This window comes from Rhinatrema bivittatum, chromosome 4, assembly GCF_901001135.1.
Source record: "Rhinatrema bivittatum chromosome 4, aRhiBiv1.1, whole genome shotgun sequence".
Taxonomy (NCBI): Eukaryota; Metazoa; Chordata; class Amphibia; order Gymnophiona; family Rhinatrematidae; genus Rhinatrema; species Rhinatrema bivittatum.
The window spans coordinates 431,875,976-431,888,824 of NC_042618.1; the positions used below are offsets into that span (position 1 = coordinate 431,875,976).

Genomic DNA, 12,849 nt, shown 5'->3' on the forward strand with positions numbered 1-12,849 from the left:
AGGCCAGATTCAGGGTTTTTGCCATGAAGTGTGCCCATTAAAACAGCAGCACAGGCTGGGACCACCATAGCACTGCCATCTCCATGCTGGTTAATTATGGTCACGTAGTAATTCCATTCATTCTTCCCCACTATCACACACTGAGACATAAAGAATATACTGTGACCTTTCATGAGTTGCGTAGCTCACTGTACCTGAGTTCTAATCCCCAGTTTTGCCACTGACTCCCTGTGTGCAGCTCTGGGCAAGTCACTTTAGCTGCCCGTAACTCTTTGTTTTCCCCGACTATTCTTGCACACCAGAAATTCCAGTTTGCATGGAATCTACCCAACTTGCTCTCTTCCATTTGTTAGAGGGGGGTCTGAGGCAAAGGCACTATGGGCCTCCATTCATGCTGAAATTGGATTTTCGCCAATTTGTTCCCACCCTTCTTTCTCGCTGATCCAGCCAACACAGCGTCGGCCCTGGAGCTTGGGCTGAAGAGGAGATGTTCCTTGGAAGCTGGCGTTTGTACACTCTGAGTTCTGACTCTAGGTGTTGCTGTTAGATGATAACTGGATTTCCCTCCCAGTAGGGGCTGCCAGTGCTGCCGTGTCCCCATTCCCGGTCTCCTGAGTTGCAGCACTGTCCCTGGGTCACTGGGCTGGACACTGTTTAATTCTGACGAGGTGAGAGCGTTGATGACGTGCCATCTCTTCGCCAGTGTTCCCTGTGAGCTGGACGTACACACACGTGCGCGTGCACACAAGGAAAAACATAGCACGTGAAAGAAAAGGAAAATAAAAGCGTGCTTCAGAGAACACCGAGCACAGATTTGTATGCTGCATCGCACACAGTAACTTTTTGTGCACACAGCCCACAAAAAAAAAAATGAGAGGGAAGATTGTTCTGTTATTGCGGGCCATTGGCGCTGCTGGGATATGTTTTTCAGGGGAAGCTGCAGGTTTGAGCCCTGGCGGGGATGGGCTGAGCTCTGTAAACGCACGTGATTCTTACTGTAGCTTTGCGGCTGTTCTATTTTTGCAGTCTAAATCTGTTGCTAGCGCTGGAGCGCATGTGCAGGGACAGAGCCTCCCCCCCCCCCTCCCCCCAAAACCTGTTCATTTTTAGAACAGCAATTAAGCTCCTGTGCGATGAGAAATGTGCCACCGTACAGAACGATGTGGGGGAGGTAACCTCTTAACTAACCATCCTTTATGTTAATTAGATTTCTAACAATTAGAAGCTCAAAACGACACTTTTTCCCATGTTCATCATTGCTTGAACTGTGAAATGCAGGCCCTCTTGGGCCGCTGACGGTTTCACTTGCAGAAGGACTGGTTTGAACTCCAGCACCGGGCATATTGGGAGCAGAATTTGATTAAGTACCCGGATGCTACCTGGGTAGTTTCTGTTTGAAAACTGGCTAAAGGTGCCTGGGTATAAAAGTACTCGCGTCCTTTGTGTGGATGGGCTCCGCACATATGACTGAAAATGACTATATCCGTGTGCTTTTCTTCCCCGACCAAATGCCCCTGGGAACACCAACTGAGTGGGTATCTATAGTCATAGAAACATAGAAATGACGGCAGAAAAAGACCATTAGTCCATCCAGTCTGCCCAGCAAGCTTCCTATGGTAGCATCTGCCGCACCGTGCAGGTTACCCCCATGTATCAGTCAGTTTTGCTTGACGTGCTTTGCTTATGGACTTGGCCTCAGAAGCCGTCCTGTGTTTTTTCCTTAATGTCTGCGTATCATATTGTGATATTCAGCCACTTTGCCCGGAGCAGATTTCAAACTCAAGAATCCCAAGTATTTAAGTCCGTGGTTAGGGGCCTCAGTCCCATTGAAGATTGCCCTGTCCATCTCCATTCAATGTAAAAGACCACCAAAAGGAGGGAAAAGCACAGAGCTGCATCCCAGATGGACTTTGATGGTCTAAAGCCGCCCAGCGAGTTTGCAGTGGGGAAAATAATTGGTGCTAAATCTGGTTAATATCAGCAGAGAAATGAAAGCAACATTTTTTTTTTTGAAGATGGGCAGCATCCCTCTGGGCTTGTTTCACAAGGAACAGATATCAGCAGCTGAAATCCGTAGGTACGTTTGTGCCAGCTGTTCTCAAACATAGAAACATGACAGCAGAAAAAGATCATACGGCCCGTCTAGTCTGCCCATCTAGTTCATTTGTTTATTTATTTTAAAGGATTTTTTTACCCAATCTATCCAACGTTCAGAATGGGGAACATCAAAATCATTCATAATCTAAAAGATATAAGAAACCATAAATCGGACATTAAATAAAAAAAAAACAACATACAAGGCTTGCATGATTATTAACATGCAGAAGCACAAGAACTAGCAAAAGGGGTCCTGCTCTAAAACTCTACCAATATATTTGGAAAATTTCAATTCCAATTAAAATTGTATATCAGTTAAGCACAGGTGAGGCGAGCAAGGCCTTACCAAGCCTACTAACAGAATATTTAAATTAAACTAAATTAACACAATTCATTAAAAATGACTTAACAATCCACAAAAAGAATCAGGAGCAGATTCTTATAAAATCCTTCACATCTGAAATATTTGTTAGAGTAGAGCAGAAATCAGAGACGATACAAGGAGGGTGAACTAAAGAGGGAATCGTATGCTAATCTATCCAAAATGGTGGAGTACAAAGGAGAAAGACGATAAACTCTCCTGGATTAGGTGGTCACACTCTATGACTAGCAGCTGGGATATATCTGTGGTTGTGTGGGCAGGAATAACTGGACAGATTGGAAGGGCCAGGTGGTCTTTATCTGCTACCATGTACTATGTTACTAATACAGTTAAAGACTGTGACAACAATTGTCGGTTGGTTGCCCCAGGAACAAGCGGCCAGATGTCTGTAGAGGAAAATCCAGGCAGACAACGATGAGGACAGAGAAGCTAGACATCACCAACCACCTTCCCCTCAGGATTGAGCCCTCAGGTGCATGTGTCCGGCGAGGCACTAGAAGCCAGAAACAGAGCAGGAAGCTGGAGCACATCAGGAAACCAGCAACACGAAAGGGGTCAAACAGGAATGCTGAACTCAAGAAACAGGAGGCAGCAAAATCTTCCGAGTGGAGATAACCCAACCAGAGCCAGAGTATGAGGACCATGTAATAGGACAAATCTCTGGCAACTTAACTGACAAACAGCTTGAGAATTAAAACACAACCAGGCAGGAAACCAGATGACTCCTGGGGGAAGTAAGGAGCACAGAGCTGGGAGGACTGAATAGATAGTCGAAATCGCTACAGTGCCACCTACAGGCCAGAAGTGAATTTGACAGCGGATCCTCACAACAACCTGATTACTAAAGAGTTTTTATCCCATTTTGAATCTATGAAAAATACTGCATACATTGGTCCCTGCGTGCCTTGTAATTAAATGCATTATCTCACTAAATCTCTGTCCCTATTTTTGGCCATTTAAACTTCTATTTTAAAAACTCTGCAACTTGTTGTGGATCAAAAGATGCAAGCTTAAATATAACAGAGATTCATATGCAGCATATAATTTAATGGAAGTGCTTGTAAAATATATCAAGGTCCATATTCAGTCGCTATGCGGCTGTGCTGGTTAGTCAGTTATACATAATCAGCTAACTAGCAGGGTATATTCGGCCAGAGTCAGCCACAGAATGCACCTGGCTAACTCTGAATATTCAAGTTAAGTGGTTAACTTGGGCGGCTAACTCTGCTCCTCCCCAGACCGCCTCCTGCCTGCCTCCAGAATGCCCCCATTTTATCCAGTTAAACTAGTTACCCAGCTAGAATCTAGCTGGATAAGGGCTGAATATAGCCGGGTAAGCTGTTCAGATAGATAACTATTTCGTTATCTGCCTAAATGGCTTTTGAATATAGTCCTTATGATACATAATGTATGATGGCTGTACATAACATGTAATATCTAATTATATAATGGAAATACATACATTTGCATAGTGGAGTGTAAGAAAAAAGCTGAAAGTTCAATGATCCCTTGTCTGTAATTAAAAAACTTTCTTACAGTGAGCTTGTCACCTTCCATATATCAGGATAAATGCTTACATTTTCCCCAGGAGAAGTCCATCCTCCTTTAATAGTGATCAGTAACTATAACTTACAGTATGAAGACTTTATTAAAAAAAAAAACGGCACTTCTCATTAACAAGTCAGAAAAGTGCTTTGTTTTCTGCTTTGATACCAAAATCTGCAACAGGGTAAACAGCCAGGAGGATACGGAAGACATGAGGAGGGATCTAGCAAAGCTTCAGGAATGGTTTACAGTCTGGAGCTAATGCAGACTCATGCATTTGGGCTGCAAGAAACCCAAGGGAACGGTATAGGAAAGCTTCTAAACACAAAACAAGAGCAGGATCTGGGATAAGAACATAAGGTCATGCCATACTGGGTCAGACCAAGGGTCCATCAAGCCCAGCATCCTGCTTCCAACAGTGGCCAATCCAGGCCACAAGAACCTGGCAAGTACCCAAAAACGAAGTCTATTCCATGTTACCATTGCTAATGGCAGTGGCTATTCTCTAAGTGAACTTAATAGCAGGTAATAGACTTCTCATCCAAGAACTTATCCAATCCTTTTTTAAACACAGCTATACTAACTGCACTAACCACATCCTTTGGCAACAAATTCCAGAGTTTAATTGTGCATTGAGTAAAAAAGAACTTTCTCCGATTAGTTTTAAATGTGCCCCATGCTAACTTCATGGAGTGCCTCCTAGTCTTTCTACTATCCGAAAGAGTAAATAACCGATTCACATCAACCCGTTCTAGACCCGTTCTAGACCTCTCATGATAAACATAAAGCAGCCAAACAAGTGGGTAAGACAGCGGCAAAAGCCAGAAAGATACTTTAGTGTATAAGGAGAGGAATGGTCAACAGAAAAAAAGGAGGTGATATTGCCCCTGTGTAAGTCCTTGGCGAGACCTCATTTGGAACACTGTGTACAATTCTAGAGACCGCACCTTCAAAAGGATATAAACCAGTTGGAGTGATTACTAAAATGGTCAGTGATCTTCACTGTAAAGCATATGGGGAACAGAATTAAAGATCTAAACAGGTGTACCCTAGAGGCCAGGTGGGATAATGGAGTTATGACAGAGACATTTAAATACTTCCAAGCTACCAATGCGTAGGAGACGAGTCTCTTTCAATGGAAAGGAGGCTCTGGAGCAAGGGGGTTAAAGGACATGGGTGAAAGAGAGTAGATTGAGGGCTGAGCAGAAGAAAAGCTTTTTTTGTTTGTTTCTTGCATTCATATGCTGCCCTTTCACACAGGACTCTGGGCAGGCTTGCGCTGTGCGTACAGCTGTCCTGGAGCAGACTGCTCATACGTATGACAAGCGGCAAGATTTTCAGCAGGGAGCAGTTATCACCAGGATGGGAAGGGGAGGCCGGTTTACATGAAGACCTCTTTTAGCAGTCTTGGGAGTCTCTCTTGGGACTTTTTGTTTTCGCCATTATGTTTTCTGGCACAGGCATAAAAAAAATTGTACTGGCATGCTGGCTGAAGTGGCAAGCGTGGCTTCAATTCACAGGCCGGGCTTCCGTTCCCCAGGCCAGCTGGGGATGCTGCAGAGGCAGCACTCACAGCTGTCGCTCTAAGGAAATATTTCCTTACAGAGAGGGTGGTGGATGCATGAAACGGTCTCCCCCATGGAGGTGGTGGCGACAAGGACAGGCATCTGAATTTGAAGAAAACATGGGTCAAGCACAGGGGATCTCTGAAGGAGTGGAAGGGATTGTAGAGCTGAGCAGTTGTTGTGGATGGGTAGAGTGGGTAGGCCGTATGGTCTCTTTCTGCCATCACATTTCTCTGTTTCAGGAAGAAAGTGAAGTATTTTGTGAAATCTCATGTGATGTCAGCTCTGCCAGAAGGTCTGATGTACTCATGAGGTTCAAGATCTGAGTCGCCGCAACTGAGAATCTTCTCTTGCTAATCTGGCTTTAGCATTCATTCTGCCAGGGACAGGGAGTTTTGCTGGGGTCCTTTGAGTAACCGATGAGCTTTTGAGCCTATGCCAGGTCTGATTTGTGAATTGTGTACCGCAGGACAACAGCGACGAGCATCCTGGGTACTGAGAAGTCCTTGTTCTAGGGTTGGGTTTTGAAGCTGGGCCTGCGATGCCCTGCAGAAATTGTGCCACTTTCTCCCTAGCACGTGAGAGCCGAGGTCGAGGATTTTGAAGGCTCTTATTAATCAGTCACTCTCGACCTGTTTTCAGGTCGCAGCTGCTCCCTGGTGGTTGCCTGTGAAAGGAGCCAATTGGAAACACCCTGAAGGCCCTGATTCGAATATCCTTGATAGGTGAGAGAATGCAAGTGATATTTTCTGATATGTATATAGCTCAGGATCCAGAACAAAATATATAAGGTTCGGGTACTGCAGCACGCCTGCAAGCTTAAAAAGTAGAGTCTCATTCAATAAAGATGTTTTTTTTTCCATGGGCACAGCATGGGGAAAATTCTATTTTTAGTAAGTCAATAGATGGTTAGATAAAAGGGAACAATGCCAGAGAGCATTTCTTTCTTCTCATAATGATTAGATCTCCCTCCCTTTGGGGCTGTGAATGCTGGTTTCACAGTATCTCTGATCAGCCTAAGGAATTTAAACCTGATCTGCTGTGGCAATGCTGCCACTGAGTCACTGTGCTAGCCTTAAGATAATCTCTTTGTTAATAGAAATAGCTGTCCCTAGAAACAACTGAAATGTTGTCACTATGTTTGGCAAGAATTTACTAGGCTGATATAGAGGCAAAGTGACAAGCAGCTCAGAGTTAATCCCTTAACACACAGAGCTGTGCTCTGTCAGATGAGACTTGAGAAGATGAAAGGTATGACATTGGAATAGGGAAGCTCCTATTCTGGCACTGGCATCCTGGAAGGAATGCCATGAGATTAGGGATGTGGATGGAAGGGTGACATGGGACTAGGGAAGCTCACAGCCTAGCATTGGGATGCTGAAAGGTGATGTGGGACTAGGGAAGCTCACAGCCTGGCATTGGGATGTTGGAAGGGTCACATGGGACTAGGGAATTTCATAGCCTGGCATTGGGATGTTAGAAGGGTCACATGGGACTAGGGAAGCTCACAGCCTGGCATTGGGATGTTGGAAGGGTCACATGGGACTAGGGAATTTCATAGCCTGGCATTGGGATGTTAGAAGGGTCACATGGGACTAGGGAAGCTCACAGCCTGGCATTGGGATGTTGGAAGGGTCACATGGGACTAGGGAATTTCACAGCCTGGCATTGGGATGCTGGAAGGGTGACATGGAACTAGGGAAGCTCACAGCCTGGCATTGGGATATTGGAAGGGTCACATGGGACTAGGAAAGCTCACAGCCTGGCATTGGGATGCCGGAAGGTGATGTGGAAATATTGAAGCTCACAGCCTAGCATTGGGATGCTGGAAGGGTCACATGGGACTAGGGAAGCTCACAGCCTGGCATTGGGATGTTGGAAGAGTCACATGGGACTAGAGAAGCTCACAGCCTGGCATTGGGATGTTAGAAGGGTGACATGGGACTAGGGAAGCTCACAGCCTGGCATTGGGATGTTGGAAGGGTCACATGGGACTAGGGAAGCTCACAGCCTGGCATTGGGATGCTGGAAGGGTCACATGGGACTAGGGAAGCTCACAGCCTGGCATTGGGATGTTGGAAGGGTCACATGGGACTAGGGAATTTCACAGCCTGGCATTGGGATGTTAGAAGGGTCACATGGGACTAGGGAATCTCACAGCCTGGCATTGGGATGCTGGAAGGGTCACATGGGACTAGGGAATCTCACAGCCTGGCATTGGGATGCTGGAAGGGTCACATGGGACTAGGGAAGCTCACAGCCTGGCATTGGGATGCCGGAAGGTGATGTGGAAATATTGAAGCTCATAACCTAGCATTGGGATGCTGGAAGGGTCACATGGGACTAGGGAAGCTCACAGCCTGGCATTGGGATGTTGGAAGAGTCACATGGGACTAGAGAAGCTCACGGCCTGGCATTGGGATGTTGGAAGGGTCACATGGGACTAGGGAAGCTCACAGCCTAGCATTGGGATGCTGGAAGGTGATATGGAACTATTGAAGCTCACAGCCTAGCATTGGGATGCTGGAAGGGTCACATGGGACTAGGGAAGCTCACAGCCTGGCATTGGGATGTTGGAAGGGTCATATGGGAGTAGGGAAGCTCACAGCCTGGCATTGGGATGCTGGAAGGGATGATGTGGAACTATTGAAGCTCACAGCCTAGCATTGGGATGCTGGAAGGGTGACATGGGACTAGGGAAGCTCACAGCCTGGCATTGGGATGCTGGAAGGTGATATGGAACTAGGGAAGCTCACAGCCTAGCATTGGGATGTTGGAAGGGTCACATGGGACTAGGGAAGCTCACAGCCTGGCATTGGGATGTTGGAAGGGTCACATGGGACTAGGGAAGTTCACAGCCTGGCATTGGGATGCTGGAAGGTGATATGGAACTAGGGAAGCTCACAGCCTAGCATTGGGATGCTGGAAGGGTCACATGGGACTAGGGAAGCTCACAGCCTAGCATTGGGATGCTGGAAGGGTGACATGGGACTAGGGAAGCTCACAGCCTAGCATTGGCATGCTGGAAGGTGATATGGAACTATTGAAGCTCACAGCCTAGCATTGGGATGCTGGAAGGGTCTAATGGGTCTAGGGAAGCTCACAGCCTGGCATTGGGATGCCGGAAGGTGATGTGGAACAATTGAAGCTCATAGCCTAGCACTGGGATGCAGGAATGAATGACATGGGGACAAGGGAACTTCATAGCCTGAAACTGGGATGTTGAAAAGATGACATTGAACTAGGGAAGCTGTCAGTTGTGTGTTGGAAGATAGACAATGGCTAACTGTGAACTTTGTTAGAGAATGTCTGAAATGTCAGTGAGTAATAACAGAAGGCTTATGGAGAACTCATCATAAAAATGACATTTAACTTCCTTGCTTGAACAAACTAGTTCTCTAGATAACTTCAGGATGCCTCCATGTTCTTCAAGATTTAATGAATATTATTGGATTGGGGGTGGCGAAAGGATCTAGATTTTAAATTAATGTTTGAAATGTGATGGGTAAGAGGCAGGGTAGAACAGTGACGTAGTTAAGCAGAAGTGGAAGTTGCAGATGAGAACTGGGGGAGGAAGAGTGGTTTTGTGGTTAGAGACTGGGGCTGACCATGCTGCTGTTTCTGTGGAACCTAGGGTAATTCCCTGCTCTTCAGCTGAAGTATCATCGAAACACGTGTGTATCGAATCTTGCTGCAGGGGGCAGATTTAATCCCCCTCTTGACTTGTCTTTTTCTTCTTGCACCATCGCAGAATGGATCACCCTGTCCTTCATGTCTCCTGGAGAGATGCCACCGAGTTCTGTGCCTGGGCTGGGAAGCGCCTCCCTACTGAGGCTGAGTGGGAGTATGCTTGCCGAGGGGGCCGTGAGAACAGGTCTGTGTCATGGAAGGAATTACCGCCGCTTGCAGCCACTTGAATTGTTTGTCTAAATCTGATTTTATCTTCGCCAAATGTTATGTGCAGCATGAACACTTCTTACAGCTTCTGTCTGAATAACCTGATTCTCCAAGGACCGACAGGATATGTCATGCACGCCACTGGGTGACACCTGACAGCGACGACACGGACGGACTCATAGAGGACTCTGGAAAAGCTTTTCTGGGCACACGTGAAATTTCCCACACACACACACATGCCACTTGATGGAGCCCCCTTTGTTCATTTTTGGCCATAATGGCAGGTTTTGGGGGTGAGGTTGGGGTTGGGCTCAGTAGTCCTGCCTTTCTCCTTCTTCCAGCTCAGTTGGAGCCAGGGTTGGGATCTGATGCCATGAGCCTTCATTCACAAAAACCTGCAGATTTTTCTCTTGCGTTAATAGACCTTCCCCATCCGCCCCAGAAGCACAGAATCATTATTCCTAGTTTGGTCATTGTAGTAGTGGTCCTGGGGGCCTTGCAGCAGAGTTTCTTGCAGAACTCTGGTATCACTCTTATTGATGACCACACGACACTGCCACTGAGACTCCCAGAGTTGCAGGTTCGCTCTGCATGGGTGTGGAAAAGAAAGATCAAGAACAGAGACATAGAGTGCTGGAATTCTTCCCCTCCCGACAGAATCTTCCACCTCAAGACCCAGAGTGATATCCTTCAGGCTCTTCCTCTACTGACAGGACCTGAACAAGAAAACACAAAGAGCAGTATCTCCCATGCTCTTCCTATCCTGGCAGGACCTACTACTTAAGAAAACACAAGACCACACTCACACAGTTAATCTCACACTCTCTGAGTCAGCACACAATAGATACTGAGATAACAGTGTTTATTATTAATATTAAGCTACATTCCAGAGAGCCAAGCAGAATGCACAGATATAGCAAAGAACAGAGCTGTAATGATAATAATGTAGTACAAGCAGTTTTCTTATGTTTAGGGCAGCTGAATTGCTTCTATTGGTGAGGATTGTTTCTTGCTGTTAGTCCCTCTGCCATTACTCTCCCCATGCCCCTATTAGTTATACCCTTTCCATTTGCATATCTGAAACCGTGTTGTGAGAAACATACAGAGGTTCCCAAAACACAGTCCAAGCTTTCTCTTGCAATCCTAACTCTCTCACCACAAATTCTGCATACCTGGTGTTTACGTCTCATATTCTCACAGTTGCTACAGTCACGTGATATGTATGAGAGCTCTGAGTCCATTAAGGCCTAACTTCTAAACACATCCTTAGACAGAGTAGTCTGATTCAGGCCAAGTAATGCCATTACACCCATCCCGGGGCAGTTCTTTTATGTAAGTTTTACTCAAGCTATGTAGTAATTGTAGTACCTCATACTGCTGTGAGCCCTTACACACTGCTATTACAGGCATCTTGGGTTTTGGAAGACCATCTCCTGTGTGTGGTGGTGTTTCTCTCGACAGATGAATAACATTCAAAATGGTTTGGCTGCTCGTTTGGACATTGTCTGAGGTCCACATGGCTTTGACCTGTCATGCGATGCTGGAAAGTGACAAGAACACATCCGGGAACCAATGAAGATGGGGGAAAAAGTCCATATGTGTTAAATGCATCAGTGCTAGATAGGACAAATTCACCTTAGACAGAGACCATCCTTGGTTGCCAAAATTCATTACTGGCTGAGGACCTAGGATGGCCTGTGAGAAATGAGTTAATCATTTTGATCCAATTCTCAGTGGGAGCTGTCCTCCCCACTAACGCTTTTTGCATCTGATGCTTCATCAGAGGCCAGCAATTGAATGGGGGATTCCTTAAGCTCGCTTCTCACTCTTAGAGATAGGAGAAGGCAGGGGGAGGGGAAAGTTTGCACTAATTCTGCCCATGGTGGACACTTACTCAAGGGAAAGTACATAACCATTATTAACTGGGTAGACTTGGGGTGGTTGGGTGGGTGGTGTTCTGTTACTTTTTCACCATATGCAAATTGTAGGTTGTGGGTGGGGTTTCCGATTTCATGTAATCTACTTTGATGTCTACAAAAGGTGGAATATTAGTTAAATAAATAAAAGCTATCACTTGTCCCTGGGAGAGAGCAACGAGAAATAAATTTACGGCTGGGGGAGCAGGGGACATCTCTGGGCTTGATGCAATCCTGGAATGAAGATTTGGGTGAGGAGTGGGATGGTAAAGATTGGAAGGCTGTTTGGAGAAGGTCACGTAATATGACAATCGGTGGTAAGGGGAAAGAACTCTTTATAAATTCCTGCATCGGATGTACCATTCCCGGGTGATTTTTTTTGCAAAATTTTGAAGTTGGGAGAGAAGTTGTGGACAGGACGGAACATCTATACATATATGGTGAGAATGTCCAGACATTTTGGACAGCAGTCATGGACTGCATTGGAGAAATTTTGTGCCCCATGGGGCACTGGCTTGATAGGTACAGTATGCATGGAAACCATAGGTTGATGGGCCACCTTTTGCATGCAGCATGCTTGACAGTGGCTCCGTTATGGACAAGATCTCCTATGCTGGCTTGTCGGAAGAGCAAGGCGGCCGACATTGCTCAGATGGAAAAGCTTCTTTATATGTTACGAGATCAAGTGGATAAATATGATGCAGAGTGGGGTCTGCATAATGGCGTAATAGAGAAGTCACTGGTTTGAGGTGAGTTAATATATTTAATGGTATGCATTTAATTTGTGTATTGGTGCGGTTATAAATAAAAAGTTAAAAAAAAGCAAAGAGGGAAAATTTACATTTTGGAATCAGCCGGGTGCTCGTGACCTGGATTAGCCATTGTCAGAAACAGGATGCTGGGCTCGATGGACCTTGGTCTGACCCAGCATGGCATTTCACAAGTTCTTCTGATGGCCTTGTCTGATGTAACAGGAGTTTACGGTGAAGATTTGGGAGGAATCCTCAAACTGCATTGGGACTGAGTCTGAGGATAGTTTTTACTGTGCTTTCTCCTTGAAACTTGCCACAGGTTCAAAGCACCCGTGGACTCGTCCAGCTGCTTTTTGCGGGAGTAGACTTTCTACAGATGAATGCGTGATATTTTCTGATCTCACCCAGAGCACTGCCTCAGGAGCAGCTCCCCTTAATCCAGCTGAAAGTCCGGGCCCGGGCGAACCCTGCGCCTACGTTTAGCCGCGTTCAGGGAGAGCAGTTTATGTATAACTCGCTGTTTTGCCCTCAGAATTGGCTTTCACGATTCTCTCCACGGTGACATCATTTTCTTTGGTCTTAAATGTCATAAGATTGAATCTTCTTAAAATATTGCGATGTTCCTGAGAAGGTAGTACAGCCTTTATGGCAGTGCCCGGACTGCCGCCAGGGTTTGGCATGTCTCGTGCTTTCTA

At 46.0% G+C, this 12,849-nt stretch overlaps 1 protein-coding gene across 3 annotated transcripts in view; it reads left to right on the forward strand.

Moving 5' to 3' along the window:
- SUMF1 (sulfatase modifying factor 1) overlaps window positions 1-12,849 on the forward strand; it is a 70,629-nt gene that overhangs the window by 37,301 nt on the left and 20,479 nt on the right. For all 3 annotated transcript variants that reach the window (XR_003856667.1, XM_029601466.1, XM_029601467.1), the window contains 2 exons: window positions 6,232-6,314; window positions 9,341-9,463. Coding sequence is in view for 2 of the 3 variants with exons in the window: in XM_029601466.1 (XP_029457326.1) it covers window positions 6,232-6,314; window positions 9,341-9,463 (206 nt within the window). In the remaining variant the exon portion in view is untranslated. The remainder of the gene's footprint in view (window positions 1-6,231; window positions 6,315-9,340; window positions 9,464-12,849) is intronic.